General features: G+C 57.2%; 1 protein-coding gene across 1 annotated transcript; it reads left to right on the top strand.

Moving 5' to 3' along the window:
* Nucleotides 1–820: 820 nt before the first annotated feature.
* On the top strand, nucleotides 821–10,142 carry LOC142485992 (uncharacterized). Its single transcript, XM_075584654.1, has 2 exons — nucleotides 821–1,117; nucleotides 6,389–10,142. The coding sequence occupies exon 2, from the start codon at nucleotides 6,400–6,402 to the stop codon at nucleotides 9,364–9,366; it is 2,967 nt and encodes a 988-aa protein (XP_075440769.1). The 5' UTR covers nucleotides 821–1,117; nucleotides 6,389–6,399; the 3' UTR covers nucleotides 9,367–10,142.
* Nucleotides 10,143–16,647: the final 6,505 nt, after the last annotated feature.

Genomic DNA, 16,647 nt, shown 5'->3' with positions numbered 1-16,647 from the left:
GGAGAGAGAGACAGCCTCACATAGGGAGTGCAAGGGAGAGAGAGACAGCCCCACACAGGGAGTGCAAGGGAGAGAGAGACAGCCTCACACAGAGAGTGCAAGGGAGAGAGAGACAGCCCCACACAGGGAGTGCAGGGGAGAGACAGCCTCACACAGGGAGTGCAAGGGAGAGAGAGAGACAGCCTCACACAGGGAGTGCAAGGGAGAGAGAGAGACAGCCTCACACAGGGAGTGCAAGGGAGAGAGAGACAGCCTCATACAGGGAGTGCAAGGCAGAGAGAGAGAGAGAGAGGCTCACACAGGGAGGGAGAGGGGGAGGAGGGAGAGGAGGAGAGAGGGGGAGAGAGGGGGAGAGAGGGGGAGAGAGGGGGAGAGAGGGGGAGAGAGGGGGAGAGAGGGGAGAGAGGGGGAGAGAGGGGAGAGAGGGGGAGAGAGGGGAGAGAGGGGGAGAGAGGGGGAGAGAGGGACAGCCTCACACAGGGAGTGCAAGGGAGAGAGAGACAGCCTCACACAGAGTGTGCAGGGAGAGACAGCCTCACACAGGGAGTGCAAGGGAGAGAGAGACAGCCTCACACAGGGAGTGCAAGGGAGAGAGAGACAGCCTCACACAGAGAGTGCAGAGGAGAGAGAGACAGCCTCACACAGGGAGTGCAGGGGAGAGACAGCCTCACATAGGGAGTGCAAGGGAGAGAGAGACAGCCCCACACAGGGAGTGCAAGGGAGAGAGAGACAGCCTCATACAGGGAGTGCAAGGGAGAGAGAGAGAGAGAGAGAGAGAGAGAGGCTCACACAGGTGGGGAGAGGGGGAGAGGGGGACAGCCTCACACAGGGTGGGCAAGGGAGAGAGAGATAGAGAGAGACAGCCTCACACAGGGAGTGCAAGGGAGAGACAGCCTCATACAGGAAGTGCAAGGGAGAGACAGCCTCATACAGGAAGTGCAAGGAAGAGAGAGACAGCCTCATACAGGAAGTGCAAGGAAGAGAGAGACAGCCTCATACAGGAAGTGCAAGGTAAAGAGCTCCTCATACAAAGTGTAAGAGACATCCTAGAGCTGTCATCTTGAACTAGAGATTGCGAGAAAGTGCTGCTGTTAGAGGGAGAGACATCTGTTTCCAGGTGAGAGACCTCACCCATAATATAATGTGACATCTCATGTGTCCCGCTCACTCCCTATTGGTCAATATACTCCCTCTCTCCCCCTATTGGTCAATGTACTCCCCCTGTGCCCCTCTCTCCCCCTATTGGTCAATGTACTCCCCCTGTGCCCCTCTCTCCCCCTATTGGTCAATGTACTCCCCCTGTGCCCCTCTCTCCCCCTATTGGTCAATGTACTCCCCCTGTGCCCCTCTCTCCCCTATTGGTCAATGTACTCCCCCTGTGCCCCTCTCTCCCCCTATTGGTCAATATACACCCCCTGTGCCCCTCTCTCCCCCCTATTGGTCAATATACTCCCCCTGTGCCCCTCTCTCTCCCTATTGGTCAATATACTCCCCCTGTGCCCCTCTCTCTCCCGATTGGTCAATATTCTCCCCCTGTGCCCCTCTCTCTCCCGATTGGTCAATATTCTCCCCCTGTGCCCCTCTCTCCCCCTATTGGTCAATATACACCCCCTGTGCCCCTCTCTCCCCCTATTGGTCAATATACTCCCCCTGTGCCCCTCTCTCTCCCTATTGGTCAATATACTCCCCCTGTGCCCCTTTCTCTCCCTATTGGTCAATATACTCCCCCCTGTGCCCCTCTCTCTCCCTATTGGTCAATATACTCCCCCTGTGCCCCTCTCTCTCCCTATTGGTCAATATACTCCCCCCTGTGCCCCTCTCTCTCCCTATTGGTCAATATACTCCCCCTGTGCCCCTCTCTCTTCCTATTGATCAATATACTCCCCCTGTGCCCCTCTCTATTGGTCAATATACTCCCCCTGTGCCCCTCTCTCTCTCCCTATTGGTCAATATTATCCCCCTGTGCCCCTCTCTCTTCCTATTGGTCAATATACTCCCCCCTGTGCCCCTCTCTCTCCCTATTGGTCAATATACTCCCCCTGTGCCCCTCTCTCTCCCTATTGGTCAATATACTCCCCCTGTGCCCCTCTCTCTTCCTATTGATCAATATACTCCCCCTGTGCCCCTCTCTATTGGTCAATATACTCCCCCTGTGCCCCTCTCTCTCTCCCTATTGGTCAATATTCTCCCCCTGTGGCTCTCTCTCTCCCTATTGGTCAGTATACTCCCCCTGTGCCCCTCTCTCTATTGGTCAATATACTCCCCCTGTGCCCCTCTCTCTCCCTATTGGTCAATATTCTCCCCCTGTGCCCCTCTCTCTCTCTATTGGTCAATATACTCCCCCTGTGCCTCTCTCTCTCTCTCTCCCTATTGTTCAATATTCTACCCTTGTGCCCCTCTCTCTCCCGATTGGTCAATATACTCCCCCCTGTGCCCCTCTCTCTCCCTATTGGTCAATATACTCCCCCTGTGCCCCTCTCTCTCCCGATTGGTCAATATACTCCCCCCTGTGCCCCTCTCTCTCCCTATTGGTCAATATACTCCCCCCTGTGCCCCTCTCTCTCCCTATTGGTCAATATACTCCCTCTCTCCCCCTATTGGTCAATGTACTCCCCCTGTGCCCCTCTCTCCCCCTATTGGTCAATATACACCCCCTGTGCCCCTCTCTCCCCCTATTGGTCAATATACTCCCCCTGTGCCCCTCTCTCTCCCTATTGGTCAATATTATCCCCCTGTGCCCCTCTCTCTTCCTATTGGTCAATATACTCCCCCTGTGCCCCTCTCTATTGGTCAATATACTCCCCTTGTGCCCCTCTCTCTCCCTATTGGTCAATATTCTCCCCCTGTGCCCCTCTCTCTCCCTATTGGTCAATATACTCCCCCTGTGCCCCTCTCTCTCCCTATTGGTCAATATACTCCCTCTCTCCCCCTATTGGTCAATGTACTCCCCCTGTGCCCCTCTCTATTGGTCAATGTACTCCCCCTGTGCCCCTCTCTCTCCCTATTGGTCAATATTCCCCCCCTCTCTCTTCCTATTGGTCAATATACTCCCCCTGTGCCCCTCTCTCTCCCTATTGGTCAATATTCCCCCCCTCTCTCTTCCTATTGGTCAATATACTCCCCCTGTGCCCCTCTCTCCCCCTATTGGTCAATATACACCCCCTGTGCCCCTCTCTATTGGTCAATGTACTCCCCCTGTGCCCCTCTCTCTCCCTATTGGTCAATATTCCCCCCTCTCTCTTCCTATTGGTCAATATACTCCCCCTGTGCCCCTCTCTCCCCCTATTGGTCAATATTCCCCCCCTCTCTCTTCTTATTGGTCAATATATTCCCCCTGTGCACCAGGAATGGGACATTTGCCTGTGACTCCCCCCCGTCACCAATCCCAAGCTGAAACCGCCGCCCCCGAGCCCCACGCCGCCCCCCGAGCCCCACGCCGCCGCCCCCAAGCCCCACGCCGCCGCCCCCCAAGCCCCACGCCGCCCCCCCCCGAGCCCCACACCGCCCCCCCCGAGCCCCACGCCGCCCCCCCCGAGCCCCACGCCGCCGCCCCCCGAGCCCCACGCCGCCGCCCCCCCGAGCCCCACGCCGCCGCCCCCAGCCCCACGCCGCCGCCCCCCCCCGAGCCCCACGCCGCCGCCCCCCCGAGCCCCACGCCGCCGCCCCCCAGCCCCACGCCGCCGCCCCCCCGAGCCCCACGCCGCCGCCCCCCGAGCCCCACGCCGCCCCCCCCAGCCCCACGCCGCCGCCCCCGAGCCCCACGCCGCCCCCCCCGAGCCCCACGCCGCCCCCCCCGAGCCCCACGCCGCCGCCCCCCGAGCCCCACGCCGCCCCCCGAGCCCCACGCCGCCGCCCCCCGAGCCCCACGCCGCCGCCCCCCGAGCCCCACGCCGCCCCCCCCCACGCCGCCCCCCCCCGAGCCCCACGCCGCCCCCCCCCGAGCCCCACGCCGCCGCCCCCCGAGCCCCACGCCGCCGCCCCCCCAGCCCCACGCCGCCCCCCCCCCAGCCCCACGCCGCCGCCCCCCGAGCCCCACGCCGCCCCCCCCCCCGAGCCCCACGCCGCCCCCCCCCCCCGAGCCCCACGCCGCCCCCCCCCGAGCCCCACGCCGCCCCCCCCACGAGCCCCACGCCGCCGCCCCCCGAGCCCCACGCCGCCGCCCCCCCAGCCCCACGCCGCCCCCCCCCCAGCCCCACGCCGCCGCCCCCCGAGCCCCACGCCGCCCCCCCCGAGCCCCACGCCGCCCCCCCCGAGCCCCACGCCGCCGCCCCCGAGCCCCACGCCGCCCCCCCCGAGCCCCACGCCGCCCCCCCGAGCCCCACGCCGCCGCCCCCCGAGCCCCACGCCGCCGCCCCCCCCCCGAGCCCCACGCCGCCGCCCCCCGAGCCCCACGCCGCCGCCCCCCGAGCCCCACGCCGCCCCCCCCCCCCGAGCCCCACGCTGCCGCCCCCCCCCCCGAGCCCCACGCCGCCGCCCCCCCCCCCCGAGCCCCACGCCGCCGCCCCCCCGAGCCCCACGCCGCCGCCCCCCGAGCCCCACGCCGCCGCCCCCCCAGCCCCACGCCGCCCCCCCCCCCTGCCCCACGCCGCCGCCCCCCGAGCCCCACGCCGCCCCCCCCGAGCCCCACGCCGCCCCCCCCGAGCCCCACGCCGCCCCCCCCGAGCCCCACGCCGCCCCCCCCCGAGCCCCACGCCCCCGAGCCCCACGCCGCCGCCCCCCGAGCCCCACGCCGCCCCCCCCCCGAGCCCCACGCCGCCCCCCCCCGAGCCCCACGCCGCCCCCCCCCCGAGCCCCACGCCGCCGCCCCCCCAGCCCCACGCCGCCGCCCCCCCAGCCCCACGCCGCCCCCCCCCCAGCCCCACGCCGCCCCCCCCCGAGCCCCACGCCGCCGCCCCCCGAGCCCCACGCCGCCGCCCCCCGAGCCCCACGCCGCCCCCCCCCGAGCCCCACGCCGCCCCCCCCCCGAGCCCCACGCCGCCCCCCCCAGCCCCACGCCGCCCCCCCCCCGAGCCCCACGCCGCCCCCCCCCCGAGCCCCACGCCGCCCCCCCCCCGAGCCCCACGCCGCCCCCCCCCGAGCCCCACGCCGCCGCCCCCCGAGCCCAACGCCGCCGCCCCCCAGCCCCACGCCGCCGCCCCCCGAGCCCCACGCCGCCCCCCCCCCGAGCCCCACGCCGCCCCCCCCCCGAGCCCCACGCCGCCCCCCCCCCGAGCCCCACGCCGCCCCCCCCCGAGCCCCACGCCGCCCCCCAAGCCCCACGCCGCCGCCCCCCGAGCCCCACGCCGCCCCCCCCCCAGCCCCACGCCGCCCCCCCCCCCGAGCCCCACGCCGCCCCCCCCCCAAGCCCCACGCCGCCGCCCCCCGAGCCCCACGCCGCCCCCCGAGCCCCACGCCGCCGCCCCCCCAGCCCCACGCCGCCGCCCCCCCAGCCCCACGCCACCGCCCCCCGAGCCCCACGCCGATTGGAGGAAGCCTAAGGGTTGTAGCAAAATGCATACTTAGACTGATGAGTCACACTTCCTTTGCAGTAAACAACTCTATATATGGTAAACATGTGACAGAGAGAGAGAGCTCTGCTAACTCAAAGCACATGTCATGGCACACTTAAGCTAATAAGTGGTACTTCCCAATACAGGGTAGGGGGTTAATTTAAGGGGGTTTAGTGGTTAGGGGGTAAATTTAAGGGGTTTTAGCGGTTAGGGTAAGGGTGTAAATTTAAGGAGTTTTAGCGGTTAGGGTAAGGGGGTAAATTTAAGGGATTTTAGCGGTTAGGGTAAGGGGTTAATTTAAGGGGTTTTAGCGGTTAGGGTAAGGGGGTTTATTTAAGGGGTTTTAGCAGTAAGGGGTTAATTTAAGGGGTTTAGCGGTTAGGGTCGGGGGTTAGTTTAGGTCCGTAGTTGTTTTCATATCCTGTATTTTTAGTGACAAAAAGTAAAGGCTGAGCTATGAGTGACACAGACGGGAGCTATGAGTCTGTCCCACCCCCCGCAGGGTGACACAGTGACACAGACAGAAGGGAGCTATGAGTCTGTCCCTCTCCCCACAGGGTGACACAGTGACACAGACAGAAGGGAGCTATGAGTCTGTCCCTCCCCCCGCAGGGTGACACAGTGACAGACAGAAGGGAGCTATGAGTCTGTCCCTCCCCCCGCAGGGTGGCACAGTGACAGACAGAAGGGAGCTATGAGTCTGTCCCTCCCCCGCAGGGTGACACAGTGACAGAAAGAAGGGAGCTATGAGCCTGTCAAAGACAGAGGGGACCTGATGGACAGAGAATTTGTCCCTGCTACCACTCTGTGACAGTGACATCAGAGACCTATGAGACATGACATATCCATCATGGGGTTACACCTGAGATTAACGTCTTCTCATTCATCTTTTGCTGCAGATTCTAAGATTATGAATGGAGATTTCTCGGACCAGGAAGCAGTGGGAGAGGAGCAGGAGGCGCAGTCGGGGGGCATGGCTTTATTTCACCACTGGTCCTTAAATCCCAGTCATCTGGAGGGGCAACTGGATGAATACACTGTGAAAACGGAAGAGGAGGAGGAGGCGGATCTATGGGGACGTCAGAATTCCCCAAGTGTGGGACCACAATGTCCCGAAGAAGCGGAGAAGCCCTTCCACTGCCTTGTGTGCGGAAAGGGGTTCGGGCAAAGACACAACCTGGTGAAGCACCAGAGAATACACACCGGGGAGCGCCCGTATACCTGTGCACAGTGTGGGAAGAGCTTCATCCAGAAGCAGCACCTCACCAAGCACCAGAGGCTGCACACGGGGGAGAGACCCTACACCTGCCAGCAGTGCGGCCGAAACTTCAGCTTGAAGCACAACCTGATGACCCACCAGAGAATCCATACTGGGGAGAAGCCCTACACCTGCACCCATTGTGGGAAAGGCTTCAGCCGCAGGGAGACTTTGCGCACGCACGAAAGGAGCCACAGGGAGCAGAGGTTTCCGGAGAACATCCTGGTACCACAGGAGCAGGTGGGAAGTCCACCGAGCCCTTCCCTGCCAGCAGAGATCACCCCCCAAGATGAGAGTTGGGGAGCTACTGGTGATGGGGATCCTTCTCTGGGTGCAAGTTGTGGAACTGCTGTGGCTACGAGACCCTTCATATGCCCCCAGTGCGGGAAGCGTTTTGGGCACAAGCAAACCTTTGTCAATCATTACAGGATCCACACGGGGGAGAGGCCCTACGCCTGCCCAGAGTGCGGCCGAAGCTTTGTGCAGAAGCAGCACCTCACCAAGCATCTTCGCGTGCACACAGGGGAGAGGCCCTATGCCTGCATTCAGTGTGCAAGGAGATTCAGCCTGAAGCATAACCTGCTCACACACCAGAAGACGCACACGGGGGAGAAACCCTACACATGCAGTGAATGCGGGAAGTGCTTCACCCGCCAGAGCACCTACGTTTCCCACCAGAAGATCCACTCCAGGCACAAAGCCACAGTGCAGCGTCACTTGGGGGCAGCTCTGGGGAAACCTCAGCAAGGAGGGTCAGAGACTTTTGTGACTCCAAGGAGCTTTTACATCAAGAAGCTGCTGGTGCCACGGAGGCTGCCACGTGGGCACTTGAGAGTTTACAAGTGTAACGTGTGCACCAAGACCTTCAAACACAAGCACACCCTGATCAACCACTTGAGGATCCACTCTGGGGAGAGACCATACCCTTGCGAGGTCTGCGGAAAGAGCTTCATTCAGAAGCAGCACCTGACCAAGCACCGCAGACTGCACACAGGGGAAAAACCCTACACCTGCGAGCAGTGCGGAAAAAGCTTCAGCGTCAAGCACAACCTTATGGCGCATCAGAGAATCCACACGGGGGAGAAACCGTACTCCTGCACTGACTGCGGGAGGACGTTCAACCGGAGGGGAATCCTCACAGTACACCAAAGAACACATTGGGGGAATGAGGCCGAATCCTCGGTCTGTAACACAGAGGGCCAGAGTACGTCCCTGCTGATCACTAAAAGTGAGGAGACCTTTACCCTCCAGGACGATTCAGTCATTCCCCTGCTGGCATCACGGTACACGTGTGCTGTGTGTGGGATAAGCTGCAAGAGCCGGCTGAGTCTGCACAGGCACGAAGAGTCCCACACCGGGGGCAAGAGCTTTCCCTGCACCAAGTGCGGTCAGGATTTCTCCCAGAAACAGCAGCTTGTACGGCACCTGCGGCAGCATTCTGGGGAGAGGATGCATATCTGTGATCAGTGCGGGAAGACGTTCCTGCAAAAGCGACACTTGAGCAAGCACCAGAGGCTGCACACGGGGGAGAAACCCTACACCTGTGACCTGTGCAGGAGGAGCTTTAGCCTGAAGCACAACCTCCTCACGCACCGGAGAAGTCACACCGGGGAGAAGCCCTATATCTGCACTCAGTGTGGAAAGAGTTTCAGCCGCAGGGAGACACTGCACATCCATGAGAGGAGCCATCGGGACCAGAGACTGTCTACGGACACTAATGTACTACAAGACATGCCACAGCAGGAGAAGCGAAGGGTGAGCACGACTCAGAGACGCTCCCACACTCTGAAACTTCGTCCACGCCTTCGGGTTTTCACATGTTCGGTGTGTGGGAAAACATTCAGCCAGAAGCACACTCTAATCAACCACCTGAGAATCCACTCTGGGGAACGCCCGTACCCCTGTGAGGTGTGTGGGAAGAGCTTCATTCAAAAGCAGCACCTGACCAAGCACCTCAGGCTGCACACAGGGGAGAAACCCTACACCTGCCAGGAGTGCGGCCGGAGCTTCAGCCTGAAGCACAACCTGATGACCCATCAGAGAATCCACACTGGGGAGAAACCCTACACTTGTACGCAGTGTGGGAAAAGCTTTAACCGCCGGGGAATTCTTATCGCTCACGAAAGAATTCACCGACAGAAGGCACCTTCTGCTTCCACTTCTGAGGAGGATGTCATCAATCCAAAGGAAGAAGCTCGAACGGAGGAGGAGAGAGAGCAGGCCGACTGCAAGGGAGTCGCAGCAAAGCGAAGACCATATCAGTGCAGTGAGTGCAGTAAGGACTTCAACCACATGTTCACCCTCATCAACCACCAGAGGATCCACTCCGGGGAAAAACCATACGCCTGCGAGGACTGCGGTAAACACTTTATCCAGAAACAGCAGCTATCCAAGCACCAGAGGTTGCACACTGGGGAGAGACCCTACACCTGCACCAACTGTAGGAAGACCTTCAGGGTCAAGCACAACCTCATCACACATCAACGACTGCACACTGGAGACAAGCCTTACACCTGCCCCCCCTGCGGGGAGATCTTCCACCAGAAAGGGAACCTCATCTCGCATCAGCAGGCACACCTCTCTGACACGTCCATCCTGAACATGTCACTGGATGAGTAAGCGTGTCTGGGGTCCTGGATTCGGTGTCCCTGGCCTCTCCCAGGTGGGGATGTATGAGAGAGACCACAGGCGGTGAAATATATGGTGTTTTTACTCAAACAAAAACCCAGCTTCATGTGTAATTAAGTTTGCTCTAACTCTTCCCCTGCAGGGGGACCTGGGACACAGTCACTGCGGAGAGGAGGAGAGAGAGAGAGAGAGAGAGAGAGAGAGACGCGTACGGGAGATCCCATGCTGTGTCCTTACCCTTCTCCGTGCACCAATTATATTGAAACACTCGGATTAGTCCACGAGTAGGGGATGGAAGTTAGGGCCCTATCTCCTAAGCTGGGGTTTTGCCCTCACTATATCTTGGCTGTATTGCGGGTGCTACAGGTTGTACTTGTTACTACCTTGTATTTTCCAGTTGAATATGCCACGTCTGTCACTGCACCTCAGCAAACACCTTTAATCCCTGCTCCCCATCTGCCACTTTGTGCTTCCTTTTTTCGAGCTTGGCTCTCACATTTTGCTTTATTAACGCCTGCGCTGTGGGAGGAGCAATGCGCTCCGGGACAGCCCGGCATGACAGGGAATGTAACGCCGCGTGTACTGCCAAGTGTTTCTGAACTAGAAGAGACTGAGTAGGAGGATCCCCCGGAGCTGTATCGCAGCCCTCAAAACTCCAGGGGGGGGGAGCACACCAACAAGACCACCCGGTATATAGTTATAGTATATAGTGTGCGGTTAGCAGCGTGGTACATAAGATATCACTTATTAAATGTTGTACAATATGATGGTTTTGTTGGTGGTCTTTGTTTTTCTTTACTTTGATTTTACACTGCAAGTAGCTGGAGCCCCGTACTACCCATCGTCCCGTACTACCCATCGTCCCGTACTACCCATCGTCCCGTACTACCCATCGTCCCGTACTACCCATCGTCCCGTACTACCCATCGTCCCGTACTACCCATCGTCCCGTACTACCCATCATAGCTGGAGCCCCGTACTACTCATCGTCCCGTACTACCCATCGTCCCGTACTACCCATCATAGCTGGAACCCTGTACTACCCATCGTCCCGTACTACCCATCGTCCCGTACTACCCATCGTCCCGTACTACCCATCGTCCCGTACTACCCATCGTCCCGTACTACCCATCGTAGCTGGAACCCTGTACTACCCATCGTCCCGTACTACCCATCGTCCCGTACTACCCATCGTAGCTGGAACCCTGTACTACCCATCGTCCCGTACTACCCATCGTCCCGTACTACCCATCGTCCCGTACTACCCATCGTCCCGTACTACCCATCATAGTTGGAGCCCCGTACTACCCATCGTCCCGTACTACCCATCATAGCTGGAGCCCCGTACTACCCATCGTCCCATACTACCCATCGCCCCGTACTACCCATCGTCCAGTACTACCCATCATAGCTGGAGCCCCGTACTACCCATCGTCCCGTACTACCCATCGTCCCGTACTACCCATCGTCCCGTACTACCCATCGTAGCTGGAACCCTGTACTACCCATCGTCCCGTACTACCCATCGTAGCTGGAACCCTGTACTACCCATCGTCCCGTACTACCCATCATCCCGTACTACCCATCGTCCCGTACTACCCATCGTCCCGTACTACCCATCGTAGCTGGAACCCTGTACTACCCATCGTCCCGTACTACCCATCGTCCCGTACTACCCATCGTAGCTGGAACCCTGTACTACCCATCGTCCCGTACTACCCATCGTCCCGTACTACCCATCGTCCCGTACTACCCATCATAGCTGGAGCCCCGTACTACCCATCATAGCTGGAGCCCCGTACTACCCATCGTCCCGTACTACCCATCATAGCTGGAGCCCCGTACTACCCATCGTCCAGTACTACCCATCATAGCTGGAGCCCCGTACTACCTATTGTCCCGTACTACCCATCATAGCTGGAGCCCCATACTACCCATCGTCCCGTACTACCTATCATAGCTGGAGCCCCGCACTACGCATCGTCCCGTACTACCCATCATAGCTGGAACCCTGTACTACCCATCGTCCCGTACTACCCATCGTCCCGTACTACCCATCGTCCCGTACTGCCCATCGTCCCATACTGCCCATCGTCCCATACTACCCATCATCCCGTACTAACCATCATAGCTGGAACCCTGTACTACCCATCGTCCCGTACTACCCATTGTCCCGTACTACCCATTGTCCCGTACTACCCATTGTCCCGTACTACCCATCGTCCCGTACTACCCATTGTCCCGTACTACCCATCGTCCCGTACTACCCATCATAGCTGGAGCCCCGTACTACCCATCGTCCCGTACTACCCATCATAGCTGGAGCCCCGTACTACCCATCGTCCCGTACTACCCATCGTCCCGTACTACCCATCATAGCTGGAGCCCCGTACTTCCCATCATCCCGTACTACCCATCGTCCCTTACTACCCATCATAGCTGGAGCCCCGTACTACCCATCGTCCCGTACTACCCATCATAGCTGGAGCCCTGTACTACCCATCGTACCTGGAGCCCCGTACTACCCATCATCCCGTACTACCCATCATAGCTTGAGCCCCGTACTACCCGTCATAGCTGGAACCCCGTACTACCCATCATAGCTGGAGCCCCGTACTACCCATCGTCCCGTACTACCCATCATAGCTGGAGCCCCGTACTACCCATCGTCCCGTACTACCCATCATGGCTGGAGCCCCGTACTACCTATTGTCCCGTACTACCCATCGTCCCATACTACCTATCATAGCTGGAGCCCCGTACTACCCATCGTCCCGTACTACCCATCATAGCTGGAACCCTGTACTACCCATCGTCCCGTACTACCCATCGTCCCGTACTACCCATCGTCCAGTACTACCCATCGTAGCTGGAGCCCCGTACTACCCATCGTCCCGTACTACCAATCGTCCCGTACTACCCATCATAGCTGGAGCCCCGTACTACCCATCGTAGCTGGAGCCCCGTACTACCCATCATCCCGTACTACCCATCATAGCTTGAGCCCCGTACTACCCGTCATAGCTGGAACCCCGTACTACCCATCGTCCCGTACTACCCATCATAGCTGGAGCCCCGTACTACCCATCGTCCCGTACTACCCATCATAGCTGGAGCCCCGTACTACCCATCGTCCCGTACTACCCATCATAGCTGGAGCCCCGTACTACCCATCGTCCCGTACTACTCATCATAGCTGGAGCCCCGTACTACCCATCGTCCCGTACTACCCATCATAGCTGGAGCCCCGTACTACCCATCATAGCTGGAGCCCCGTACTACCCATCGTCCCGTACTACCCATCATAGCTGGAGCCCCGTACTACCCATGATAGCTGGAACCCTGTACTACCCATCGTCCCGTACTACTCATCGTAGCTGGAGCCCCGTACTACCCATCGTCCTGTACTACCCATCGTCCCGTACTACGCATCATAGCTGGAGCCCCGTACTACCCATTGTCCCGTATTACCCATCGTCCCGTACTACCCATCGTAGCTGGAGCCCCGTACTACCCATCGTCCCGTACTACCCATCATAGCTGGAGCCCCGTACTACCCATCGTCCCGTACTACCCATCATAGCTGGAACCCCGTACTACCCATCGTCCCGTACTACCCATCGTCCCATACTACCCATCGTCAAGTACTACCCATCATAGCTTGAGCCCCGTACTACCCATCATAGCTGGAGCCCCGTACTACCCATCGTCCCGTACTACCCATCGTCCCGTACTACCCATCGTAGCTGGAGCCCCGTACTACCCATCGTCCCGTACTACCTATCATACCTGGAGCCCCGTACTACCCATCGTCCTGTACTGCCCATCGTCCCGTACTACCCATCGTCCCGTACTACCCATCGTCCCGTACTACCCATCATAGCTAGAGCCCCGTACTACCCATCATCCCGTACTACCCATCGTAGCTGGAGCCCCGTACTACCCATCGTCCCGTACTACCCATCATAGCTGGAGCCCCGTACTACCCATCGTCCCGTACTACCCATCATAGCTGGAGCCCCGAACTACCCATCGTCCCGTACTACCCATCATGGCTGGAGCCCCGTACTACCTATTGTCCCGTACTACCCATCGTCCCATACTACCTATCATAGCTGGAGCCCCGTACTACCCATCGTCCCGTACTACCCATCATAGCTGGAACCCTGTACTACCCATCGTCCTGTACTGCCCATCGTCCCGTACTACCCATCGTCCCGTACTACCCATCGTCCCGTACTACCCATCGTAGCTGGAGCCCCGTACTACCCATCGTCCCATACTACCCATCGTCCCGTACTACCCATTGTAGCTGGAATCCCGTACTACCCATCGTCTCGTACTACCCATTGTAGCTGGAGTCCCGTACTACCCATCGTCCCGTACTACCCATCGTCCCGTACTACCCATCGTCCCGTACTACCCATCGTCCCGTACTACCCATCGTCCCGTACTACCCATCGTCCCGTACTACCCATTGTCCCATACTACCCATCGTAGCTGGAGCCCCGTACTACCCATCGTAGCTGGAGCCCCGTACTACCCATCGTAGCTGGAGCCCCGTACTACTCATCATCCCGTACTACCCATCGTGGCTGGAGCCCGTACTACCCATCGTAGCTGGAGACCCGTACTACCCATCGTAGCTGGAGCCCCGTACTACCCATCGCCTCTAATATAAGGAGTACACGTGAATATTGGACTATCGTAGTGACTAACATTTATTAACCTAAAACTAGTAAGATTACATTTCCTCGCCCATCATTAGCGCAGGGGGCTCACTGCTCTGAGATATCTATCTCATATCAAGCAGGACGCATTGCTGTGTAATGTTGGGTAGACAGAAGGCGGCTGCTGTAGGATAATGCCACCCTGAGATTATCTGGCTGTAGTATACATCTGGCTGTAGTATACATCTGGCTATAGTATACATCTGGCTGTAGTATACATCTGGCTGTAGTATACATCTGGCTGTAGTATACATCTGGTTGTAGTATACATCTGGTTGTAGTATACATCAGGCTGTAGTATACATCTGGCTGTAGTATACATCTGGCTGTAGTATACATCTGGCTGTAGTATACATCTGGTTGTAGTATACATCTGGCTGTAGTATACATCTGGCTGTAGTATACATCTGGCTATAGTATACATCTGGCTGTAGTATACATCTGGCTGTAGTATACATCTGGCTGTAGTATACATCTGGCTGTAGTATACATCTGGCTGTAGTATACATCTGGTTGTAGTATACATCAGGCTGCAGTATACATCTGGCTGTAGTATACATCAGGTTGTAGTATACATCTGGCTGTAGTATACATCTGGCTGTAGTATACATCTGGCTGTAGTATACATCAGGCTCTAGTATACATCAGGCTGTAGTATACATCAGGCTGTAGTATACATCAGGTTGTAGTATACATCTGGCTGTAGTATACATATGGCTGTAGTATACATCTGGCTGTAGTATACATCAGGCTCTAGTATACATCAGGCTGTAGTGTACATCAGGCTGTAGTATACATCGGGCTGCAGTATACATCGGGCTGTAGTATACATATGGCTGTAGTATACATATGGCTGTAGTATACATCTGGCTGTAGTATACATCTGGCTGTAGTATACATCTGGCTATAGTATACATCTGGCTATAGTATACATCTGGCTGTAGTATACATCAGGTTGTAGTATACATCAGGCTGTAGTATACATCTGGCTGTAGTACACATCTGGCTGTAGTTTAAATCTGGCTGTAGTATACACCTGGCTGTAGGATACACCTGGCTGTAGTATACATCAGGTTGTAGTATACATCAGGCTGTAGTATACATCTGGCTGTAGTACACATCTGGCTGTAGTATAAATCTGGCTGTAGTATAAATCTGGCTGTAGGATACATCTGGCTGTAGTGTACATCTGGCTGTAGTGTACATCTGGCTGTAGTGTACATCTGGCTGTAGTATACATCAGGCTGTAGTGTACATCTGGCTGTAGTATACATCTGGTTGTAGTATACATCAGGCTGTAGTATACATCTGGCTGTAGTATACATCAGGCTGTAGTGTACATCTGGCTGTAGTATACATCTGGCTGTAGTATACACCAGGCTGTAGTATACATCAGGCTGTAGTATACACCAGGCTGTAGTATTCATCTGGCTGTTGTATACATCTGGCTGTTGTATACATCTGGCTGTAGTATACATCTGGCTGTAGTATACATCAGGCTGTAGTATACATCTGGCTGTAGTATACACCAGGCTGTAGTATACATCAGGCTGTAGTATACATCAGGCTGTAGTATACATCAGGCTGTAGTATACATCAGGCTGTAGTATACATAAGGCTGTAGTATACATCAGGCTGCAGTACACATCAGGCTGCAGTGTACATCTGGCTGTAGTATACATCAGGCTGTAGTATACATCAGGCTGTAGTATACACCCGGCTGTAGGAAACACCCGGCTGTAGGATACACCCGGCTGTAGGATACATCTGGCTGTAGTATACATCTGGCTGTAGTATACATCTGGCTGTAGTATACATCTGGCTGTAGTATACATCTGGCTGTAGTATACATCTGGCTGTAGTATACATCTGGCTGTAGTATACATCAGGCTGTAGGATAAACCTGGCTGTAGTATACTTGGCCATCATACAGATGTAGTCAGACTTACTGTCCCCAAATCTGGCAAATTGGGTTTTTGCCCTTTGAGAAGCATTAAAAAAAAAATACATTTAACAAAAAAAAAATCAAACTCTAATCTTTTTATCCATTGATTGTCAATGTGGCTACCTAATCCCTCAATGGAGGCCTACATATGCACATTGGCAATCAATGAACACCTTAAATAAATAAAGTAGTCTTGCCAATGGCGGGATGAAGGCTCATCCTCAGGGGCGCCAGCAGAGAAATCCAATAATACACCAAAAAACAATCCTTACAATTGGCCAAGCTAACTACCCGCGGCTGATACGGACCCTGAGAGAGGATCTCCATAGGTGGGCCAAAAATAAAATTTCATGGATTGGCAAAATCCACTGCGTAAAGATGAACTTGCTCCCTCGCCTCTTATATCTCTTTCAAACACTCCCAGTGCCGCTAAGCTTGAAGGAAACTCTCTCCCTCCAAACTGAGATAGATAAGTTTATCTGGGGAGGTAAGAAGGCGAGGGTGAGCAAACAGATAATGCGCACACAAACGGGGGCGGGAGGGCTAGCGGTACCTTGTTTGTTGTCATACTATCGAGCGGCCCAATTATGTCAAATT

This window comes from Ascaphus truei, unplaced genomic scaffold (assembly GCF_040206685.1).
Source record: "Ascaphus truei isolate aAscTru1 unplaced genomic scaffold, aAscTru1.hap1 HAP1_SCAFFOLD_699, whole genome shotgun sequence".
Classification (NCBI taxonomy): Eukaryota; Metazoa; Chordata; class Amphibia; order Anura; family Ascaphidae; genus Ascaphus; species Ascaphus truei.
Note: the sequence above shows the minus strand (reverse complement) of the source record. Positions and strands in the feature narration are given on the sequence as shown.